This window comes from Camelus dromedarius, chromosome 3 (genome assembly GCF_036321535.1).
Source record: "Camelus dromedarius isolate mCamDro1 chromosome 3, mCamDro1.pat, whole genome shotgun sequence".
In the NCBI taxonomy this organism is placed as follows: domain Eukaryota; kingdom Metazoa; phylum Chordata; class Mammalia; order Artiodactyla; family Camelidae; genus Camelus; species Camelus dromedarius.
Window position 1 is genome coordinate 26,687,199 of NC_087438.1, and position 25,061 is coordinate 26,712,259.

The 25,061-nt window shown below is 42.6% G+C and overlaps 1 protein-coding gene across 1 annotated transcript in view; it reads left to right on the plus strand.

Annotated features, from left to right (window-relative positions):
- The window catches only part of EGFLAM (EGF like, fibronectin type III and laminin G domains), a 161,832-nt gene that overhangs the window by 87,756 nt on the left and 49,015 nt on the right, over positions 1-25,061 (plus strand). The window contains exons 8-10 of the mRNA XM_031444189.2: positions 23,149-23,264; positions 23,854-24,172; positions 24,830-24,930. Of these exons, the coding sequence (XP_031300049.2) occupies positions 23,149-23,264; positions 23,854-24,172; positions 24,830-24,930 (536 nt within the window). The remainder of the gene's footprint in view (positions 1-23,148; positions 23,265-23,853; positions 24,173-24,829; positions 24,931-25,061) is intronic.

The window sequence follows — 25,061 nt, forward strand, 5'->3', positions numbered from 1 at the left end:
TACATACACAGTGACAATGGTCCCTCGGCAATTGTTTCACTGCTTTTGTTTAGAATTTAGGAACTAAAACTCCCCAGTTACATGGCAAAGGATGGAGCTCCTCCTTTCTAGAAAAAATGGTAACAATTTTGTTTCAGATTGAAAGAGGGCCTCCTTCTCCTCTGGCTGGATGAGATCCATACGGTATTCTTCGGCTAAACTTTGTGTTGTGTGGTCAGAAATCAGGGCAGCAGTAGTGGAGGCAGTCCTCAGGTTCTGACTGTTTTTGGAAACATGTACTTTGTCCTTTTGCTTTATAAACTCTGCAGGCAGAGTTGTGTTCCCACCCACCCTTCCCCAGCATCGAACTCCTCTGCCCCCATCCTGTGAGCTGGCCCGCGCTCACTTACCTCATATCCTTTAGGGTCTCCTCCACAGAGGCAAGAAAGCCGGAGGAGGAGCTATCACTACTCAGCTGGCCCTGGATGTGGGTGTGGAGACTGGAGTCAGGGGAGAGGGCCTCGGGAGAAGCATCTCTTGAACTTTTTCTTTTTAAAGTGAAACACTACTCTGGTCTTGGAGTTTCTGATAATTATTTCCCCATTGGTGGATGCCAGCTTTGTGAATTAAGTGGAATAAGGTATGTGAAAATTCTTTACAGATACAGAACATTTCATTGCAACAGGTCTCTTATGTGAAGTAAAATTTTACCATTTTGAAGTAATTGTGTGCAGGGGATGTGGCCAATTCAGTGAGAACTCTCAATTATGAAATGTTCTGAAATAAATACAATTCAACTGTTTTACATCCATATGGTTACTCAAATCAGGATAACAGAAACCAAGTTTATTAGATGGCTGGTTTCTTAAATATATACACATGTGCTGTCATTGGTACTTCAATTGTAATTTTTTTGTCATGATCGTTTCTAATGTTTTAGAAAACCCTGTATTCTGGCACATTTCACACTTCTTATTCTGCTGTTTGTCTAGATGATTATTTTACCTCCCAAACCTGCTTTTCAATATGTAAAAATTCCTACTTATCAAATAGCCCTTATCAGAATTATAGTAAATTCTAAATATCAGAGCTACCATTGGGAAAACCTCCCATGAGTGGGCACTGCCCTGAGCGCTTACCTGGAAACCCCCATTATTAATCCTGGCAAAAACCCTGGGCTGAAGGAATAGTCTCCCACTTTATTGATTTTAAAAATTGAGTCTTTGAAAGGTTACATATTTTGCCAGGAATAATAGTTGTAAAGGCAGGATTTGAACTCAGGTTTGGCTGACCACTAAACCACTTCTCTGAGTGGGATTCAAATTAAAGAAGGTTCTTATTCTTCTATTGTGAAGTAGCATGTGAAAGGTAAGGTCAGCAGTTAAACTACAGGGGGCCGTCCTTGGAGAATCCATGGGCTCAGGAAGTTCTGACAGCACAGGACAAACCTCTAATAATTTTTTTCTTTTCAAACCTGTGAGGTTGTATTGTACATGGAAAAAGGCAAATAAAACATACACGTAGGCACTAAATTCTACCGGTAAGCATCGGTACAGCCCTGGGAGTTTACAGCCAGCAGCCCTTGTGCTGGGTTAGACCCAAGCCACGCCAGTTGTTAAATATTTTGAACGCTGCCCTGAAGGTATTTGTGAGACTAGTGTTTCCGCATGTTGGGTATCCCCTCTCTCGTTGCTCCCACTCCTCCCCGCTTCCAGGTCCTTCCTACGTGGATGTTTCCTTGGTTCATGCCCACTTTGCTTCCTGAACAGCGAACCTCAGAATAGACATTCATGTTGACCACCCATGTGCAGAGGGCCCAGTGGGAACCCTTAGAGCCCACCCTGGACACCACCAGTCACTGGGCTCCTCTGTTGCCTGTTTCAGGCCTGTATCTACCTCCTTTCATTAAAAAAAAAAAATAACCCATCACAAAGCACTGATTTTTGCCCAGACCCATCAATACCAGACTCTGTTAGCAGCTTAGTTGCTCAGTTGGGGCAACTGGTTGACCTCAGGTGCTCTTGTGAGGTAGTTACTGAAAGCCAGGGCCCAGGGACCTTAACTGCTGCTCAGCCTGTGTGAGGAGCGGTGAGGGCTCAATGTCCACATCTGACCTCAGTTCCACAACATTACAACTAGAACGGGAAGGGAAAATTAAGATGTTTCAGTGTCCACGTTCCCTAATGAGAAACAGGTCATTTCAGACCTTAAATAATAAAGACATTACCAGGTATTTACTTCCATTTTCTCAGCAGGGACTTTCCATAAATATTAATGCCTGTTCTGTTCTCATGACTCCTCCCTCTTTATCCTGTCCTACTGTACTTCTTTCCTTAAGAAAGAAATACCAAAAACATTATAATTTGCCTATTATTCTATGGCATGCTTTTCCTCCTGTGATTGATCTTATAAATTAGCCAATCAGAGCAGGGGGCTCTGTGGAGCCTCATGGACACAGGTACACATGTGGCTTTGTAATAAGATGTGTATTTGCCCCGTCTGGTGGTCACTTCTCTGGGACCCAAGCTTAGTTTGAAGAAAGATGGAACAAGTAATAAAGGACATGAACTATAAGTAATAGAAGTGGCCGAAGTCAGAAAGTCATGTGTTTTCTTTTCTCCCCCCAAAGACAAATGAAATGAAATGAAAAATCACTCATATGTGTGACCAACTCTAGGCTTACATAACCTTCCCTGGGAACCGAGCTTGGTCCTACCACCCAAAACCATTTAATTTCTCATGTTCTGTTCTCCTGATATAGGCAGAGAAAGAACCAATAAGTTTTTCACTGCAGTGAAATTGGTATCCTCAGGGCGGTCCCCAGTAGAAGGTGTTCTTTTGTTTCCAGCAAAAGTCATTTTGCTCCTTTCTGCCCTGGGGGCTTTTGCACCTTCTGTTTCCTCTGCTTAGAACTCTCTTTCTCACCAGATCTTTTCATGACCCCTTGATCATCTCCCCACTTCTTCTTTTAGACCATAGCTCAGATGTCAGTCCCCCAGACAGGCTCCCCTAAACTCCACACACTGTTTCCTTGGCCCCATTCCCTGCTTCTCTAGAGCCCTTTTACTGCTTGAAGCTGTTAGTTATCTATCTCCCCCTCCAGGATAAGCTCCATAGTGGAGTCGAAATGATTCATTCAGGGCTGCGTTCCCAACACCCTGCACAAAGCAGGCTCTCAATAAGTACTGATCGAGTGACTGAATGTGACTTCACAAGCTAAGGGCCCGTGATGACTATGGAGCCTGGATAGCTCGCTGCTTCCACTGTCTGGGAAATTCAAAGAGAAGATGCAGTGAGAAAGCTAGTCTGGAAACCCACCAGGCAGAGAGTGGGTTTTCTACGGGCAAGATTCATAGGCAGAGTTGAACTCCCAGAATTGCAATGAGACACAAATAAGAAAAAATGTAGAGCTTCAAGGGAGGAAGGAAGGAAGGAAGGAAGGGAAGGAGGGAGAAAGCAAACCCAGAGAGTTTAAGTTCAAGGCAATAAGGATGGAAAGGAGGCCTTTGAGAGAGATTTCAGTGATCAGAAGAATACCATTTGCGGATAAAGGAGGTGAGGAAGTGAGAGACATTTCCCATCTCTTTCAAATCAAACCCTCATTTTACTCCTGTGTTCTTTCTTGATCATTAGAATAAGCTTTAACATTTCTATGCTAAATTAGAGTACATTTTCTCCCTGGTCCTCGTAAGTCTGCTTCTGGTCTCGGGTCCTCAGAGATCAGGTATGGAGGAGTGAGAGGTGCTTCGTTTGGGTTTGGTGTTCGTCTTGCCCTTCTCCCCACAATCCATTTTCTTCAACGTTTCAGAAACTTCCTCTGAGCTGAGACAACCCACTCTAGTCCCAATCAATCAAATTTCTTCAGCAAACCTGATTCCATACGTTCCTCGCCTCCCCTGCCACCCCATCTCACTTTTCTTGTCTCTACCGTCCTGCTTACTCAGACGTTGCTTTGTTCAGCTGTTGCTGGGTGTGTGTCTGTTTATGCCCTTGGTCACACTAGTGTCTATTTGTGAATCTGGCTTTTGCCCAGTTTTGCTTTGAGATTTGGGCCTTTGTTTTTAATTGCCTGACTGTCTCCCCAGGGACCAGCTCAGCATGCTAGGCCTCCTAGGTACATGTTCTCATATATGTAGTCGCAAAATAGATTTCCTTTACCCCCAGTCACTAACAAAGTCTCCTATTTGGCAGCAGTGCCCTGAATTGGCTACAGCAGTGAGCAGAGGGGAAGCAGGTGGGAGCCGGAGGCAGTGGCATCCCTGGGGGAAGGGGCAGAAGCATTCAGGAAGGAACTGGAAGTAGCTTCTTCCAAAATCCTTCTAGCAACTCCCATACAACCTTCTGCCTCTTTTGGCAAATGCCTGTAAATATAAAGTCCTCACAACCTTTGAAAGCTCCTCACTGCTCCCCAACACTGTACCTTTGGCCAGAGCAAATCTGGCAGCCATATCTGGGTCCAAGGGCCAGGAGAACTGTCCTCTTATTACATTGCTGTGAGGCCTTCTTGAGAAAGTCACAATCTCTCTGGGCCTCAGTGTCCTCATCTCTAAAATGGGTACAATAATGTCTGAGACAGGTAGTATTTTCTACTTTTCAAGATTATTTTGAGGAAATCCCTGTGAAACAGATTATGACATCTGCCCACTTTTCAAGATGAAGGAGTTTTTAAAAAAATTTTGTTGTTGTTTGTTTTGGGGGGTAATTAAGTTTATTTACCTTTCTAATGGAGGTACTGGGGATTGAACCTAGGACCTCATGCATGCTGAGCACACACTCTACCACTGAGCTATACCCTCCCCGCTGAAAGAGATGTCTACACCAGTTTCCTCCACGCATAAATCCCGAAGGATGGTGTAACTGACCTGGGTGACCACCAGCCGCTCAGTCGCTTTTTCTTTATGACTCAGTGTCCTGAGCTGTGCTCTTGGGCCTCAAAGGCATTAGAATGTCAGATTTCAGAAACCAAGGGTCAGGGGCAAAAAGTTTCCAGACAGAAATGGAAGATCAGAAGTGACCAGGGTTACTGTTTGATTAGGTTAAGTAGAATCATTAGAATGGGTTTTGGTTGGTTGGTTAGTCTTAAAAGACTGCAGACTTAGAAGACATCAGAGAATTAAAACTGCAAGCCACAATGAACTATGCTAACAGCATAATTTCATCTCTCATCACTCAAGCATATTCTGAACTCAGGCAAAGAGGGAAAAAAGCAAAAAAATTCCACAAAGTTATAGAACTATATCTCTAGTTTTTATTTGTTTGATTTTAACTTTCTAAATGTTAAAAATTTATTTAGACAGGGTCAGCAAAATTTTCTGGAGAGGGCAAGGTAGTAAATATTTTGCGACTTTTGGGTCACCTTTGCTGTTGTAGCCTGAAAGCAGCCGTCGACAATAACTAATGTGTGCAACTGTGTTCCAATAATCCATGGACGCAGAAATTTGAATTTCATATTGTTTCTATGTATCACAAGGAATTATTCCTTTTTAAACATTTTTATCAGCCATTTAAGAATGTAAAAACCCTTTGTAACTTATGTACTGTTAAAAATGATTAAATATGACAGTTTAGGTGATAACAAACTTTAACATTTCATGATGTAAGCAGTCTCCATTCTCAAAGGTCTAGAGGACTGCCCAATGGGGCGGGAGGTGGGAAGCTTTTATAGGGTAAATCATGAAGAACAAAGAAGAGGAAAGTGAAAAATGAACAGGGGGGAAGGAAATAAGTACAGAGTTCAGGGTTGGCTTGGCGTTTGGGGATTGGCTGACTGGGATACAGAAAGACCGCGAAGATGTTGCTGGCTCAGTTCCAGAGCACCACAATAAAGCGAGTATCACAATAAAGCGAGTCACAAGAGCTTTTTGCTTTCCCAGTGCATATAAAAGTTTTGTCTGCGCTATACTGTAGCCTATTAAGTATGCAAGGGCATTATCTCCTAAAAACCAATTTACTTACCTTAATTTAAAAATTTCTCATTGCTACAAACTCCTAACCATTATCCAAGCCTTCAGTGAGCCGTAATCTTTTTGCTGGTGAAGGGTCTTTCCTCAGTGTTGGTGGCTGCTGACTGATCGGGGTGGTGGTTGCTGAAGGCTGGAATGGCTGTGTCAGTTTCTTTAAGACAGCAATGAAGTTTGCCACTTCAATTGAGGTTTCCTTTCACAAATGATTTCTCTGCAGCATGCGATGCTGTTTGATGGCATTTTACCCACAGCAGAACTTCTTTCAAAACTGGAGCCAATCCTGTCAAGTCCTGCTCTACTATACTGGCTAAGTTTATGTAATATTTTAAACTCTTTGTTGTCATTCCAACAATTTTTACAGCGTCTTCACCAGGAGCAGATTCCATCTCAAGAAACCGCTTTCTTTGTTCATCTATAAGAAGCAACTCCTCACCTGTTCAAGTTTCATTATGAGGTTGTGGCAATTCAGCCACATCTTCAGGCTCCGCTTCTAACTCTAGCTTCTTGCTATTTCCACCGCATCTGCAGTGATTCCTTTCACTGAAGTCTTGAACCCCTGAAAGTCATCCATAAGGATTGAAATCAGCTTCTTTCTAACTCCTGTGAATGTTGATATTTTTACCTTGTCCCATGAATTATGAATGGCATCTCAATTGGAGAATTCTTTCCAGAAGGTTTTCAATTGACCTTGCTCAGATCCATCAGAGGAATCACGATAGATGGCAGCTATAGCCTTACGATATGTGTTTCTTAAATAGTAAGCTGTGAAAGTCAAAATTACTCCTTTATCCATGGACTACAGATGGCTGTTATGTTAGCAGCATGAAAACAACATGAATCTCATTGTCCATCTCCATCAGAGCTCTTGGGTGAGCAGGTGCATTGTCAATGAGCAGTAATATTTTGAAAGGAGTCTTTTTCTGAGCAGTAGGTCTCAACAGTGGGCTTAAAATATTCAGTAAATCATGTTGTCAACAGATGTGCTGTCATCCAAGCTTTGTTGTTCCATTTCTAGAGCACAGGCAGAGTAGCTTTACCATAATTCTTAAAGGCCCTAGGATTTCTGGAATGGTTAATGAACATTGGCCTCAACTTCAAGTCACCAGCTGCATTACCCACAAGGGAGTCAGCCTGTCCTGTGAAGCTTTGAGGCCAGGCATTGACTTCTCCTCTCTAGCTATGAAATTCCTAGAGGACATCTTCTTCCAATAGAAGGCTGTTTCATCTACATTGGAAATCTGTTGTGTAGCGTAGTCACCTTCAATAATGAGCTCAGCTAGATCTTCTGGAAACCTCGCTGCAGCGTGTACATCGCACTTGCTGCTTCCCCTCGCACCTTGTGGAGAAAGCTTCTTTTTCCTTAAACCTCATGAACCAGACTCTGCTGGCTCCAAAGTTTTCTTCTGCAGCTTCCTCACTTTCTGTCTTGTCCTGGATTAGGTGTTGGTTTAAGGGAAAGTTACGGCCAGTTTGATCTTCTCTCCAGACCACTAAAACTTTCTCCATATCAGTAATAAGGCTGTTTTGCTTAATCATTCATGTGTTCATGGGAGCAGCATTTTTAGTTTCCATCCTTTCCTCTGATTCACAACTTGGTTAACTGTTTGGTGCAAGAGGCCTAATTTTTGGCCTCTCTCGGCTTTCACCATGTCTTCTTCACTAAACTTAATCATTTCTAGCTTTTGACTTAAAGGGAAAGACCTGTGACTTTTCTTTCACTTGAACACTTAGAGGCCATTGTTAAATTATTAATTGTCCTACTTTCAATACTGTTGTGTCCTAGTGAATAGGGAGGACCCAGGAGAGGGGAGAGAGATGGGGAAACAGCTGGTCAGTGGAGCAGTCAGAAGACGGACAAAATTTATCAGTTCAGTTCGCTGTCTTACATGGGCGCAGTTCAAGGCGCCCCCAAACGATTAACAGTAGTAACATCAGAGATCACTGATCACCATAACAAGTATAATAATAGTGAAAAGAGCTTGAAATATTGCAAGATTTACCAAAATGTGACACAGTGATTTGAAGTGGGCAAAGTGGTGTCAATAGACTTGCTTGATGCAGTTTCCACAGACCTTCACTTTGTGAAAAACAATGCAGTGTCTGAGCAGGGCAGAAAAGTGAAGCCCAGGAAAACCAGGTGTGCCTGGAGATTGTATTTTTGGTCAAGCAGCACATTTTGGGGAGCATGAAAGTCATCTGAGCTTTGGTTTGCTGATGTGGTCCCCTGGCAGAAGTGGCTTCATTTGGGGCCTCGAAATTTATTTCCATGGTACAAAAACAGGTGGGTCCAGGTTTGGCCCATGGGACACATGGGACATAGTTTGCTGACCTCTGCAGTCTGTTGCTGGGGTTTTCTCCCCACATTTTAGGAGATTCTCCAGGAAGTTTGGGGACTCCTCTCTTTGATAGCAATTTGGTCCAAATTGGCAGGAATCAATTCATTGTGCAGCCTGAGGAAATTGTCCCCTTGATAGAAATCCTTGCAGTTTAAATGCTCACATGAATGTTCTGAAGTAAATAAGAGACCTGGAGAGCCTGTGACTTAACTATATTCAGACAGGTCTGTGCTGAGAGAGAGACAGACAGACAGACAGAAGCACTGAGAAACAGGCTTTGCTTGGCATTTGCTTCAGGAGCTTAGGATGGGGCTATAAATTGGTGAGTTTTGTGGATTTGTAAATCTTTTGAATGTAAGACAAAACAGCGAGCAGGAGGAAGAAGAAAGCATCTGTTTCACTCCCGGCTTAGACAAATTCTGCATTTTAAATGCGCAGCTTGTGCATAAAGATAACTTCAAGTATGATTGTACTTCCAGGTGCCCTCCCCGGTAATCACTCTATTGATCTGCTAATGCCGCGATGCGTGCGTAAATCCGAGTAACACTCATTTGTGCAACTTTATTGGTTCTAAAGGGAATGGTTCACTTTGCTGTTTAAATACCTGCTGCCTATTAATTGCTCTTCTGAGGCCTCTGTACATCTTACATCACCATACATTTCCTTATAATGTGTGCACCGATGTTTTACCCCCTCTGGGTAGATAGGGAAAAAAGACTAAAACAAATGATAAGAAAATGTAATTTCCAAAATAAAAGGTACTCGGGGTGCTCTAGTGTCAACTGTAGCATCTCTTCAGTCAGTCCGCTGGAGTCTCGTGGCCCCGGTGGTGAACGACCAAATACTATTCATTCTGCAACGTCTCAGTGGAGTTTTAAACTTGAATATGTTGAAATGAGTAATACCCCAATGTTCTTAACTGTCTTTCCTTTTGTTTCCTTCTATCTCCCTATCACTCGCTTTGTTCTCTTTCCTTTATATGCATCACTTCACAGTTAATCTTTTCTGTTCTTTCCTTTGGAGCACTTCTTGCTTTTACATAATTTTCCATTGGGATCTTAGCATCTAAATCCCTGAATCACTTAGGTGCTCTGGTGAGAGACCAGGGCCCCAGTCGTGGTTTGGCACAGAGAAGGCTGTATATGAAATCAGCTTGACCCAGTGACAGGCCTATGAGGGGACGCAGCACATACTGGCTGAGCCTGATGCGTCTTGTCTGATTACACAACCAAATATGAAACAAATGCGTGCAAATGAGAAGCAACCAAGGGAGAAAAGATGACTTTCTAATGATCTCAAGTGTCACCAGGCTCCCAGCAGGAAACAGAAGCACATGCAATTAGGTAGATAAAGTGAGTTTAGAGAAGAGACTGTTTGCAAATTTGGGTGGTTGCAAGGAAACCAAGAGGAGGCAATTACCAGCTTCTGGAGACAGACAGGGAGGGCCATCCGGCAAGGGCTGTGTCCCATGACAACCTCCCAGGGTGGAAGTTGGAGAACAAATACTCTGACTCCTTCCTCCCACCTTCACTCCCCTGCAGGTGCCTCCAATGGGCAGGACACAGCGGGAAGCCAGGCAGGTGGGCTGCCCTGGGCCCCAGGCAGAGGTAGATCAGAAGGAGGAATCTATCGTGAGCAGCCATAGTATCATCTCAGATAGTAAGAGGATGGTGACTTTTAAATGGGTTGCAAAAATGTGGATTGTTTTTTGGTCTTTTGCTCGTAGAGAGCACAGCCTTATCTCTTCCATCTTTGCCTATTTAGATTATTTTCTTGAACATAAGAGATCATCAGGTCTCATGGCCCAGATTTGTTTACTGAGAGTTTGTAAACTAGTGGAGCTGGAAATTCAGCACATGAGGAAACTGAGGCCCAGAAGGTCTCAGAAACTTTTCCCAAGTCACCTGGTGGCAGAACCTGGGCAAGAGCCCAGTTTGGTGATTACCTTGTTTCAACTTAATACCTAACGTTAGCAGGATTCCTGTTCTCTAAGAATCAATGTCCCGAATTATTTTAAGACAGATCCACTTACTCTTTCAAACAAATATTTAATGCCTGCTCTGTTCCAAGCACTGTTTCAGATGCTGGAGATTCAGCAGTCAACAAACTAGGCCAAAGGAACCCCTTGCCTCACAGACCTTACATTCTGGTCAGGGCAGAAGTGAACAGGAAGAAGTATGGAGAAAAACGAAACAGGGATGGGGATGGGCAGTCAGAGAAAGCCTCCTGAGAAGGTGACGTTTCAGTAAGAAAGACAGAGTGAACTCTCTGGATATATATACCTGGATCGATTGATTTATCTATTAACGTATCTATCATCTAGCCATCTACCTGGGGGAGAGTGCCCTAGGTGAGTACTGAGGCCCCGATGCAGGAGCATCCTGGGGTGTTCATGGAAGAACAGGGGGTGCCTGTGTGGCCAGGTGATGGGGATGTGAGGGCGAAGAGGAGAAGGACATGAGGTCAGAGAGAGAAGGAGCTCATAGCTGGTGGAGGCTGATCAAGACCTGAGAGGTCATTGGAGGTCATTGGATTTTGCTTTTTCTCAGAAAGACACGGGAAGACTAGGGAAGTTGGGGGGCGGGGTGGGCTTGACTAGAGGGGCAACAAGAATTTACTTAGTTTTCAACAAAACCACTCTCACTGGCGTGTGAAAGAAGGGTTGTAGACGGCCAAGGGCAAGAGCAGCAAGCCCAATGAAGGAAACCATTGCCATAATCCCAGAGCAGAAGTAGGTTTTTTTTTGCTGTTGTCTCTAAATAGTAAAAGTAATCCATAATTGTTACGAGGAAAAAAATGAACAACATAAAAAATGTAAAAAATCAAGACGAAAATGATCTCTAATCTCAGCACCCAGAGACAGAACCACTGTTAACATTCTGGTTTATCATCATCCATCATCATTTGGTTTAACAGAATTTCAAAAAATCCAATATGAAATCATAGTACATATACTTTTCCTATGTGACAAAACACTGAACACAGCTTTAAATATAAATAAATACAGAGCCACGTCATTAATTTTAATGACCACAGTGTATTTCATTGTGAAGCTCTACCCTATTTATTTAACCAATTCTTTGTTGATGGACATTTAGATTGTTTCAATATTGTGTGCAGAGCTGGGCCACGTGACACTCCCCTGACTCACCTTTTGGCTTGTCCAGGAGATAGCCTTTCGCTGTCTCTGTGAAGGAGGGGCGGGTCAGGACTGTTAGTTATCTCTCTGCTGTGTTTATCGATGGATAAACTAACGTGTACAGCCCATTCATGATGTGGATGACGTCTGAAGCCCAACTGTCTTCCTGCCATTTCAACCATTAGTGAATGTTTGATGGATACTACCCATACTGAAGCACGGTGTTCATACACGCTTTTGAGCCAAAAATCTTAAAACGAAACAAAACAAAAAGCCTCATCAGCTGTAAGGATGAAACTATCCGTTTTTGAAGCTCAGGTCTCAGTGGAAGTTTGGGTGGTTCTGGCTTCTCATTCCCACTTGCATGGTGAGCCAAGAGTGTTGCCATCTAACCTCAACCATAGCATCTGCCATATTTAAAAATGTGTGTGTCCATTATGGCCCAGTGAAATGTTTCTGCCATCAGTAGTCTTGATCACGTGGTCATGGAGGGCTTCCAGAGACCAACAGATTCTGAAGATCACAAAAATATGGGAATAACCAACAACTGCTCCTTGGGAGGAAGGACAAAGACTGAGCCCCAGATGGCAGTAGTTCACAAGTCACCCAGCAGATGGCGATAGTTCACAGACTTTTAGAGCCCAAAGAGCCCTTTAAAGTCAGTTTGGAGTTCCTTGCCGTGGTAGAAATGAGGACAAAACCGAGAAGTTCCATTACGTTGCCTCAGATGACTGAGTTCTCCCATGATTAACTAGCCCCACCAAAATGAGAGAGGGCAACTAATTTTAGATTTTAATTTTTGCAATCAGAAAAAAGTTCACAAGCAGAAATTGAAATCTTCAGTGATTTGAGATCTTAATAATATGTGACTTATAATCAATGCTGAACCCTAATGGTAGAAAGAACTGAAGACAATAAATTTCTAAGATAAAATGAAATAAAGGGCTGTCAAATTCAGAAAGAACTGGAACAATGGAAAATAGAAGAATGAGATCAGAAAAGCTACCAACAACTTAAAGTTAAGTCAGACCTTTTTTGATTGTTTGTTTGGTTTTGCTTCATACATCACCACTGGCAATTATTTACATTAATCTGCAAAATGTCTTGATGATGCTCAGGAAAGGAAAGAATTTATTTTCTGAGTTGAGAGTGATTATTTCACTTGTTTAAACATTCATTTACCAATTCACTTTTTAAAATGTGTATTTAATGCCTGTAATATGCCAGGCAGTTTCTGGGTGCTGGGGTCTTAGCAGTAAGTAAGACAGACAATTTCTGCCCTTGTGGAGTATATATGTGGGAGAATCAGTCTCAGGTAGATAATAAAATGAGTGTTTATTATGTTATTATACATAAGTAATGTGTCTTTAATGATAAGTGCTAAGAGGAAGAGAAGGGGTGAGAGGGTATAGAGGATGTGGGAGCTGCTGTTTGGGATAGGCTACCAAGGAAGCCTTCCCTTCAACAGAGATTTGAGCAGAGTCCCTCCTTAGGATGGGAGCAGCAAGTACAAAGGTCCTGGGGTGAGAGCAGGATTGGGATATCCTAGGAACAGTAAGGAACACGGTAAGTGAGATGAATGATGGGAAATGAGGTCAGAAAGGTATCCCGAGGACAGGGGTTAGATCGCATCCAATCTTGTAGATTCTGGTGAGGCCTTTAGGTTTTATTCTAAGTTAGACGCAAAGATCTTAATGTGTTTTGAGCAGCAGAATGATCTGATCTGATCCACATTTTAAGCAGGCTTGCTATAGCTACGATGTGGAAATCAGCAGAGAGGAAGGAAGACCAATAGAGAGGCAATTTTATATTGTTCAAAGCCAACCAAAATCATGGGATTTGAAACCAGCAGGTGGTTTAAGGACCTAGCCAAATTTCCACAATTTTCTGATAAGGAACTGAAATATCACCAGATCATGTGACTAGTTCTAGGTCACAGTTAGTCACCATAGTGTTGCTAGATTCACGGGATTCTCTGTCCAGTGCTCCTGGCATTCCCTACCCACCTCTCTGAGCAGAGACTCCACTTGCATGTGTGGTTGGACCCTTCCAGGTAAGAGCAGTCTCACTTCTTGCCACCTGACACCGTTTCTCACCCATCTCCTGGATGCTTGTAGCTCCTTTTTCGAGCAGGGGGATTGTTGCTCCATGATCCCAAGTGGGAACCTTCCCCACGAGCTTCCTGAGATGCTTCTTCTGCTGTAAGGCTCTATGTCTTTCAGCCAGAAGTGCTGGGATTCCTTCTCCTCTCTCGGTGCCTCCAAGAACACCTTCTGACCCTGAACACGTGCTGGATCCTTCTGGACTCAGCCCTCGTGGAAATCCTTTGGTTAGACTGATGGCATTCTGTGAAGTCAGATAGCGGTCCGTAGGGACCTGGTTGTAAACCTGATGGAAATTAAGAAACTTTGAGGATCAGGCTTCTCAGATCTTCTGTTAAAATAGGCAACAGGATCTTTGTTTCAGACCTATTTTATGCATGTCTTAAAATCTGCCTGAATGCTCAGCATTATTTTGGGTACCACAGTGTATAGCTCTCAACTGAAGGTGACTTTTGCCCCCTATTGGAACACTTGGCAATTTCTGGAGACATTTATTGGCTGTCACAGCCGCGGGGGTGGGGGGGAGTGCTACTGGTGGAGAGAGGCCAGGGATGCAGCTAAACATCCTACAATGTGCAGAAGAACCACCTGACCCGCCCCCCGCCCCCCGCAACACACACACAACACACACAACAAAAAGTGATCCAGCCCAAATGTCAGTAGTGCCGAGGCTGAGACACTTGCACTATAGGACAAAAGTAAAATTAGAAAATCCAATCCTTGCTTAAAATAAAATGGCAATCAGGCTGGAAAATTCACTGGCATTCAAAAAATTAACTAAAGTGAAGAATTTTTATCAAACGTTTTTGGAATGCAGCCCACAGTAAGAGTCTACCATTTGCACAGCAGCCCAGCGCACACACACGTCTAGAAATACATGTGTGAATGTACAAATGCCTCACAAAGCAGTAGTCAGCCGTGCTAAATGCAGAGCTTTGTATTTTTTACATCATTTGGTTCCATTTTTTAAAAAGGTAGTCAGGCCCTAGTGAGTTGTTTTTAGTCTCTGCTAATGGGTTTGAAAGATGTGGCTTGAATAATACTGAATCAAATATATAAGGAAATTGAATACAGTTTCATATAGACTACATGTGAGCACTGAAAGGCATAGCGTGAGGGAGTATTCTGGAGAGAAGTCACCAAAAGGATCAGTCCTTAGTTTCACAAATAGTTCTTCTGGCCACAGCCTTCTTGAAGAGAATTGAGCCAGTCTTTGCCTTCCGGGGTCCAGGATCCAGTCCAGTGAACAGGTGCAGGTGCCCTGCAGCATGGAGAAGGGGAAGGGTTGATTTTGTGGATCAGGGAGCTGGGAGCTGGATTGGCAGAGGTTCCATAATGAGGTGATGTTGGGTATGGCTGGTAAGAATTAAATGGGGAGTTCTCCAAAGGAACAGAGGGTGAGGAACAAGATACTCCAGGCAGAAAGTTTTCTGGGTTGAGTGTTGAGAGAGCTCTTTGAGGGTGTACAGGAGGCCAAAAGATACAGGGCTGCAGAGGCAGAAAGTAGAGCCCCCTGCACCCCCTGCTGGGCTAACGTAAAACCACCTTACTCTCCTGGTAAAGAGAAAGGCCACTCTCCTTATCCCAACATCTTCCACAGCCCAGCTCCAGCCAGCCTCTCTGCCTATGGCTCTTGGCTTCAGGGTGTGAGGCCTCCACCCCAGTAGATGGATCCCAGCCCTACCCACTGTCTCCAGGAGTCCGTCCCGCACTGCCCCAACCTCCCCTTCCCTTGCTCGGCAAATTTCAGCCAAGTGGTTTTTTCTCAAGGTGCTGGTTTCCAACCACTGCAGAAATTCTTCCCTCAGAGAGCAACCCTTGGCAAATCCACTGGATAATTCCATTCAGACAGTGAAGTCTCAGCGTTGGCGCTGCATGATTTTCTCTGTGATGGAGAAAGCTTTGTGATGCTTCAACGTTTAGAAACCCTCAGTGGCACCTCTGGTTCCTCTCTCTGTGTCTTGCTTTAATCCATATGCCACAGTATCTGTTTGAAAATGAGAATGGATTACTCTTGTTTTCATTTATTTTGAAAAGTTTTGTTGGGCACAATTAATCTTATGATCCAGAGAGAGGCTGGCTTGCTCTGTGACAGACGCTCTGTGGAGTTTTCAATTGATTGTTGGGTAGGATTCAGGGTCAGAGTGAGGACCAAAGCCAGGCTCCTTTCCCCAATTTCAGATTGGCTTGACTCTCCTGACAATATTCACAAAGTTGGGGATGTTTTCATTGTGACGGGATGAGAATGGGACCCGCTCTAGATCAATTATTCACCAATGGTCTCTTCTACAGTGTGGCTTCTTCTAAAGCCCTGCAGGCTTTTGAAATGCGAATCCATTTGGGATGTTTGAATTTTTTTTTAATTTTTTCTTCCAGTTTTATTGAGATCTAGGTGACATACAGCCCTGTATACGTTTAAAGCATATAATGATTTGGCTTTTACATGTCATGAAAAGAGCATCACAATATGTGTAGTGAACACCCATCATCTCATATAGATACAAAACACAAAATTTTTAAAAATGGAAAAAAAAGTTTTTCCTTGTGATTGAAACTCTTAAGATTTACTCTTTCAACAACTTTCATATATAAGACATTATAAACTTTCATATAAAATAACAGCATGTTAATTTCATATATAATTAACATAGCATGTTGTTAATTTTATTTATCATGTTGTCCACCACAACCTTAGTACATAATTACCTTATAACTGGAAATTTGTCCCTTTTTACTACCTTCATCCAGTTCCCTCTCCTCTCACGCCCCACCTCTGGTAACCACAAATCTGATGGCTTTTTCTATGTTTGTTTTTGAAGCATAATTGACCTCTAATACTGTTAGTTCCTGTTACACAAGATAGTGACTTGATATTTCTGTACATTTCAGAGTGATCACCATGCTAAGTCAAGTTATGTATGTCCCCATACAAAGATACTACGTGACCTACAGGGTACTATGCTAAGTGAAATATGTCAGAGAAAGATAAGTACTGTATAATTTCATGTATATGTGGAATCTAAAAAACAAAACAAGTGAACAAACATAACACAACAGAAACAGCATGATAGATACAGATTAGACACTTAGAGCATTGCCATTGACCAGATTAAAGCCGAGGATTTTCAACAAACATTTATTTTGCATTGACCGTGTGCAAAGCATCCTGTAAGAAGATTTGGTTCTTATAGAAAACATTCATTCACTCACTGTCTTATCTAAGAAATATGTATTGAGTACCTGCTGTATACATAACACTGCTGGCCACTGTTTCAGCTGTTTAGAAATGTTTTACTTGCCTATCTAAATTTTACACCACCCACTCCACCTCCAGTCCTGAGCAACTGCCACAGAACAAGCCTGAAATTTTCAGCCGACCATGATGAAAACATGGCCTTGGGTGGTCCTGCTGTGTTCACAGCCGCCTCTCGTGTTATACTTTGCCTGTGTATCTCCTCCATCAGCAGGTAGTAGAGAAGCAGGTGCCTGACACCTTGGTTTATGGCCATCTGCTTTACTCTCCACAGCCCCATTATCTTTAGAAAGGGAGGCTCCAAGGGAGGAAGACAGAGTGGGTTGTGCTTGGTTGACTGGTTTATGTTCTTCAAAAGACAGTACTCTGCAGGGGTGATGCACAGTTGGCGCTTCCTCTGCATGTGCAGACATAAAGATGCAGGAGTCAGAGAAGCTTTGAGATGAGTCACATGGTGCCTGGGGTGCCATCCTTCTGCTATGGTCAGATAAGAGTTTCACGAAACGTGATGAGCATAAAAGAGCAACCGTATATCTACCTGTAACTGTTCCTGTAGAGCTGTGCTCTCCCAACAGTCCCACCCCTTCCACCACAGAGATGTACCCCGGGATTAGTTAGCTTCATTCAGGTTGGAGGAAGAGAATCAGGTGGACTATTTGTGGGAAAGAGAGGAGCAAAGGACCCCATTCGGCATCCTTGCAGACCCTCTGCAGCCCTCTGTTGCCAAGGCTGATGTTGGGGTTTTGAGGATGCCCAATTCATTATACCTTCTTTCTTTCTCCATTTTCTGAACCAGTTGGGAAATAAGACAACACGTTTAAAAGATAAAGAATCAAATGCCATTCTTATTTCTGATAGAGACTGGGTCAGAGAACATGGCTTACCCTAAGTTACAGGCTCACTTTTGCCCAATCCAGACTGTGGAACCCACTTGAAGGAAAGTTTGGGTTTGCAGAGAAATCGCACCTGCTAGGTTGCAGCTTACCACTCGTCCAGGTGGAGCGGGAAGGTGGGAGGGACCAGATTTGCTCCAAATCCCTCCTCCCTCCTCCAGGTCCTTTGAGTGATTAGCTTCACTCAGTTCAGAAATATGAACCAAATGCTTCTACTCAGCACGTAATTTTCTGTCTCTACCTCTGTAGGGAGGAGAAAAGGTTGGACAAGGATGCGGCAGTATTTTGGGAAACTATTCTTTGCTGAAGCTGATTGCAGCTTCAGGAGTGGAGGATAAGTGTTCCTCTCTCATCATTGCTAAGAGCTGTTAAAAGAAGTGACCTGATTCAACCTGGTCCTTATGAATTAAGATGAATTCTAATAAATGATAGGTCACATCTTCCAGGAGGCTTATAATATTGAACACAAAGCTACAATCCCCATGCTGAATGAACTCCTTTTTTCTTTTGCATCCATGTAAGTAAAATACCTGAGTTATTTCTTTTTCAAACCTTGCTTGAAGTGACAGATGCCTGCAACATGTCTAAACCAAAAGTGTAAACTTTAAGGTCACAGAATGTTAGTGCCCTCAGGTCATCAAATCCAATCCCATTCCTTATTGGATTAGAAAACCCGAGACCTGGAGAGATTAAGTGGCTTGTTCAAGGTCACACAGTCATTTGTGTCCGTCCATCTTTCAAGTTTTGGATTCCGTGACCAGTGGTATTTCCAACTATACCATATTGATATATCAGAGAAACTCTCTATTTATGGGAAACCAGTGATGCCTTTATAAAAATAAGCATACACTTTTTTGTAAAATAAAAGTCATCCCTTAATTTATTAATAGAAATATGTATTTTGTGTATTTGTTTTTGTCATAGTGAAATAACCCTTGAACTTGTTTTGCAGTCAGTCAGTGGCTTGACTATTCTGGTTTTAAATAAATGACTCCTTTTTAATGTTCTCTTTCCCTAATTAACAAAGTGCCAAGCAGTGCGAGATAAGTTATGGACTTCAATTACAGTAACCCCAGGGTACTGGGAGAATCCTTAGCACTGGCTTGGACTATACATCCTGTGCTCACTTAGAAACAACATTGGTTAACTAATTCAGGTCAGCCATGGATCTGAGACCTGAAGTGGTGGAGCCAACAGGAAACAAGAGCAGTGAGCTTCATTCCAGATGTGTTCAAGTCGTACTATGTCTGGTACTCTCTCTGCTCATTTCCTTCCTACTTAAAATGGGAAATGACGATTAGCCTGGATGATTATGAGAGACAAGGAGAGATGCTGCAGAGAGTATTGGCATGCGGCATCAGGAGTTCAGAATTCTAGATCAGCTCTACCACAAATGAGCTGTCTCTCTAGGCAAGTCACAGGGACTCTCCAAGCCTCAGTTTTCTCCTCTGTAAAATGGACTTGTGCTAGCTGATCTCCAAGGTCTTTCTACAAAAGTCAGACTATCTTTGGCTCTAAGCCCTTGTGATTCTGTATTCTCTTCCCACCCTAATCTCACACTCTTCGCTTCCCCAAACTGAAAAGTAACCTCTGGCTTTAAGGAGATGTTATATAGTGTCAAACAAAAGCAATGAGTATAAAGACCAAAGAGCTTTATCCGTTGAACAATATATGCCTTATTTCCCCTGTCAAAATCAGAAGAGAATCTGAAATCATTTCCATTCTCGTCATGGTACTATTTCATAGCTGTAGCAAGGAATCTGTGACCCTTTCCTTTAAGAGTTTCCTTCAAGGTAGGCTTCGGGGTGGGTTAAGTGGGGTCTTGCCTTTTGTGTTAGTTAAATGGAGGGTGGAGAGGGACATTAAGAAGTCTAAAATTTGGTTTCTGCCCTCAAGGGGTTCACAGTTGAGTTGGGAAATACCAGGGCAACATTCCCAGGCCAGGAGTCCAGAAGGGGTAAATAACATGTTAAATATCCACTGACTCGATCAAACGTGGGAGATTATTCTGAGTCCATGGTAAGTGGCACCTGTTTGTGGGTAGATAGCTCCATCCACGAGGAGATGAAGGAATGTCCTAAGGGTCTTGGCCACTCTATCTTTTCTGAAGTCACCATTTTTTTTCCAGAAAAGGCTGCTATTCACTTTTTAAAATATCACTTGATTTTGGTATTTTGATGATACATATTCGGCTCTGTCTCCAAAGAATCGTGCAACTGGAAGGCTAGGTAGACAATGTATAAATATACGGGAGAGGGAAAAGGAAGGCAATGTGGAGAAGAGCATTGCCCCAAGTGTTGGGGTAAGAAAACACAAGATGTGTTCATTAGACAACTGGTAGACGAGGTTGGCCGTTAAGACTTTGGAACAGGGGAAAAAAGCCAAAACACAATTTGGAGTAAGACTATAAATGGCATGATGTAATCAAGAGAGAGACCAAGGATAAATCTAGCTCTGCTGTTTCCTGTCTGCATGCCTTTGAGGGAGTTATTTAATCTGTCTCGGTGTGTATCTCCATGTGGTAAAATGGGAGTAGTGATCTCAATTTCACGGGATTTTGTGAGGATTAATAGAAACAATCGATGAAGAGCTCCAGGCACAGTAAAAATGATCAATAAATATTCATTTTTATAAATCTCAGGCTCTTCTTGCCTCCATAGTGGCTTCTTCTCTTACAGGCACTGAAAGAGTGGCAACCAGATAAACGTGGCTTTAAGTTAGGCTCTGCCCACCACAAAGTCTTTGATCTTGGCCAAACCGCTTAACCTCCTTGACTTCAATTGACTCATCTACAAAATGAAATTCACCATGTTTCCCTTACAGAATGATTGTAAAGTTTAGAAATGGATTATGTGAAGCACACAGCAGTACCTGTCAGTAAGGCAGAAGTAGTAGATTTCAATTTAAAAAAAATTGATGGAAGAAGGGAAGAAAAAGAGTTGTGATCATTGGGGTTCTTGAATTCTCCACCAAGGAGCCCAGACATCTATTTTGTAGGCAGTGGAGGGTCTTTGAAGATTTTTTTTCAGATAGGGTATTATAAGATGAAATGCAGAGAAACTTGACTTTGATGAGACTAGTACAAGACTGGCTAGAATGTGCAGAGGGCAAGGGAGAACACCCTAGAGGTACAGAGACCAACCTCCTGAAGCTAAAACTCAGCTCTCTTTATGCATGTGGTCCATAGTTCTTTCATTACCAGAATGAATTCTTTCTCCTGAAATTCAATAATTCTGAAAATATGGGAGAGCCAGAGACAGAAATGGAAAGCGAGAAAGGGAGGGAAGAAGGAGACCCACAGGAAGAGAGGGAGAGAGGCAGGGAGAGAGGTAGAATGATAGAAAGATACAGAGAGACCAGAGGGGGAAGCTGTCTCCAGGGGCTCCTGGCTTTTTGTGTGAAGACACCTGGCTCACAGCTGTGCTCCCTGGATGCAGGTGGCTTAAGAGAATTTGCATTTAGGTTTAAATCCGGCATCAACAGGCTTGAATTTTCAGCTGATGTGTGGGCTGTTATGAATAAAACTGGGGAACTGGTGGGTGAGTTATCCCAGCTCCACCAGAGATGTGCCTGGTGCCTGAGACCAGCTCCTTCCCGCCTGCCTGCAGGTCACCTGCCAACCATGTTTCCATTTCCCTCTTCCTGGTGGTGCTGGAGGAGAGGTCTGGTCAGCAGCACACCCACTAAGCAGGCTTCCCACACTCCCTTTCTGTCATTTCCTTCAGTTTCATGTTTAATCTGCATGCTGTTTTGCTTAGAGGAGGGAGCGTTTGCTCTTGTGGGAAAGATGTTTGTCTTACCTTATTCTGAAAGCAGGATTGTCTTTAAGTTCGATTTATGTTTTTAATATCATTTTTCTTTGTTTTTTTTAAACAAGTCATCCCATAACTAATAGGCATCAACAATCTACAATAGTCAGTTTCTGTTGCCAAAATTGTTACAGCCATAAAGCCTGGTGCCTGGTGTGCCTGGAGTGGAGAAGGCAGCTGGGACCTGTGCTTACTCAAACCCGCCAGGAGGAAATGGGGGCGCTATGGAGCAGCACTTTGAAAAACTCATATCCTGAGGGTAGGGCTTCCTATTCCAGCCTAAGGGAGGAGGGCTGAATAAAAATGTTAACTGACCATCTCTCAAAGAACAATACCCTGTATTGTCTGTCCCCTAGACTCTTTTCTCAGCCCTACCTTCCAGTTCTGAAAGATCATGTTGTCCAGCTAAGATCAATGGAAATGGTTGACGCCCAAGATGGCACACGGGACCCCTTTTCTTTCTGGGTATGGGAGTGTTCGCTCTAGTGTAATGTATCTTTCTCATTTTAAAGAACTTTTAAAAATAAAGTATTTCATACATCAAAAGGATATATATACTTTTATGTATATTGTTTTTATGTTACATAAAAACATAAAAATAATATAAACACTTACATGTAAGCACCTATATTAAGAAATAGAACATGATAGAGTACTTTCCGAGGTCCCCATGTGTCACACCTCATTCACAACCCTCTTCTAGCTTTTCCCAATTTTTTTTTGTCATTGTCCGACTTTTCGTAAGAGCTTAAGCTATGCATACAGTCCGTCCTCCATATCCAGCTGTGGTTAGTTGAATTTGTGAATATAGAACCCGCAGATACCAATGGCTGATTGTACTACACCATTTTATATAAGGAACTTGAGCATCCACAGATTTTGATATCCACAGGGGTCCTGTAACCAAAACCATCCCTCGGATACCAAGGGAAGAGTGACAACTGCATATGTATCCCTAAATAATTTATAGTTTCTCTTGCTGTTGACTTCTATATAAATGCTATCAAACTGAATATGTTCCTTTGCAACTTGCATTTCTTGCATGAAATCATATGAGACTAAGCCATGTTGATGCATTAAATGCCCATTTATTCATTTCCCCTGTTATATAGTATTCTATTATCCATTCTCTGTTGACAGATCCTTGGGGTGTTACTGCTATTACAAATAGCAAGTTTGGTGGGGATTTTTTTGTACAGAATTACAAATTCTGATGCCACAAGTGTGTTATGCACGTGTCTTCCGGTACACATGCGGAAGAGTTTCTCCAGATTTTGTAAGTTGGGGTGAGACTGCTGAATCAAAAAGTATGAATGGTTTCTACTTCATTAAATATTTCCAATTGTTTTGCAAAGTGAACGTACCAGTTTACACACCTAACATCAGTGTTTTGAGTCTCCATTGACCCCATCCTTGGTTATATTTTTTATTTCCTGACTTTTATATTTGCCAGTCTTGTCAGTATAAAATGATAGCTGTTTCTTTTATGAAATTACTTATGAAATGAAATGTTTTTCATAATTTTTCTCATTAATGCTTCCTCTTCTGCGTTGAATTCCTTGTGTGTTTCGGATACATCTCCATCCACTCAGTACAGCTCAGTGTATGATTGAACTGGGATAGGAAAGGGAGCGAAGGCATGTGCTGACTGCCGTGTGCTGCTTTTCTCTGAAGGACCTGAGGAATCAGGAAGTGGACACTATGGACCCCATTACATAACCGACACTGAAGTCAGTGAGGATGATGATGGATTCGAAGATGACTTAGATTTGGATATTTCCTTTGAGGAGGTAACAAAAAGTACTGCTTTTATAATCTGGGTGGTTTTGTTTTCTTGCTGAACAAGGCAATTTAATCAATAGACCATGAACATTTTACTTAAAACTTACTTACATTGGCCCATTTACTTTTAACACTTATTTATTTCCTCTGACTTTTAGGCTCCAGGTGATCATAAATTAACGGTGACTAAGTACCTACCATGCTGTTCTGTAGTCAGCCCTTGCCTGCTGTCTTCACAGCTGGCTAAAACAAATTTAGATTTCCCACCAAGGGCAGCTTTATAAAGTCGGGTATTATAAGGAAATGAACAATTCCTTGACAAAGCAATGCATCTTTGTGATAGTGAAATAATAATAAATTATATGATATCAGCTTTACCACTGACCTTTCTGTGTAATACAGAAGAAGATAATTAAAATCCTTGAGGCTCAAGTTCTTTATCTGTAAACTGGGGGTCAATACTATTTGCCCCATCTACATCCCAGGTTTTTGAGAAATATCAAAAGTGACCATGTTTCCATAATCAACCATAATAAAAGTAGTCTAATTACTGTGCTCTGTGTTAATCCTGAACTTCTTTTTCTTGTCTGTCTTTAGGTTAAACCACTTCCTGCTATCAAAGAAGGGAATAAGAAATTCTTGGTGGAATCCAAGATGGCGCCTAGGTCAAACCCAATGACCATTTCTAGGCTCGTCCCCCTCACCCCACCATCTCTCCCTATGACTACTGTGGCTCCCCAGCCCACTCCAGTAGAGAGGAAAAGGAAGAACAGTGTGGCTCTGATGCCCAGGCTCTTTGACATGTCTTGTGATGAAACCCTCTGCTCTGCTGACAGCTTTTGTGTTAATGACTACACCTGGGGGGGCTCTCGATGCCACTGCAACCTGGGCAAAGGTGGTGAGAGCTGCTCAGAAGGTAAGCCCTTGGTGGGGATAAGAATATGGTGGTAGGTTGGCCCCTATTGGGAGCCAGAGGGCAGCTCTGCAGTCCACAGATGGTGCCTTCAAGCCCTTTTTCTAAGATAAGCCACTTCTTCCAATTTTTAGTCATTAAATTTGCTAGTTAGCTATACAGGGCAAAAGTGGGGCAACTTCCATTGCTTCTAGTTAGATAGCAGCCCTATTTCTATGTGCCAAACATGTAGTCCTCTAGGGGCAATTACTAATCATCCTGATGGCACCTTGGGGGTGGGCTTTATTTTGATCACACCTCTACTGAACAAATGCAGCAGAACATGTGCATGAAGGTTAAGAAAGATAATAATTGAGCCAACTTACATTACACAGACGTACAGCTGGCAGTCAGGGGTCCGTGGCCTTAAAGCCATTGATTTTTTTTAGGGTGGCATGTAACCATCTCCAAAGGTCCGTTCCTCCCTAAGAATTTCAGAAGCTCAGAGTCCCTAGGAGTGAGAATCCTAGGGGTAAAGAGTGGTGAAAAGAAGATATTAAGCTAGGTTTAACAGACTCTCAGGGGTTTTCACTTAGTGACATTCAGGCAACGGTGTGTATTGATCTTTGCATTTGAAGAAGAGAGGAAACAGCATTCTTTTATTGTCTTTCTCTCTTTCAGATATTGTTATACAGTATCCTCAGTTCTTTGGTCATTCCTATGTAACCTTTGAACCTCTGAAGAACTCTTATCAGGCATTTCAAATTACTCTTGAATTTAGGGTAAGACGGATTAATCGTTCAATGAGTGCTAATTGGACACCTTCACACAGCAGTGTACTCCGTCCAGTGGAGGAGGAGAGGGCGAGGGGAAGCAGGGAGGTGAACCTGTTCACAGGGTCTCGAGAATGATG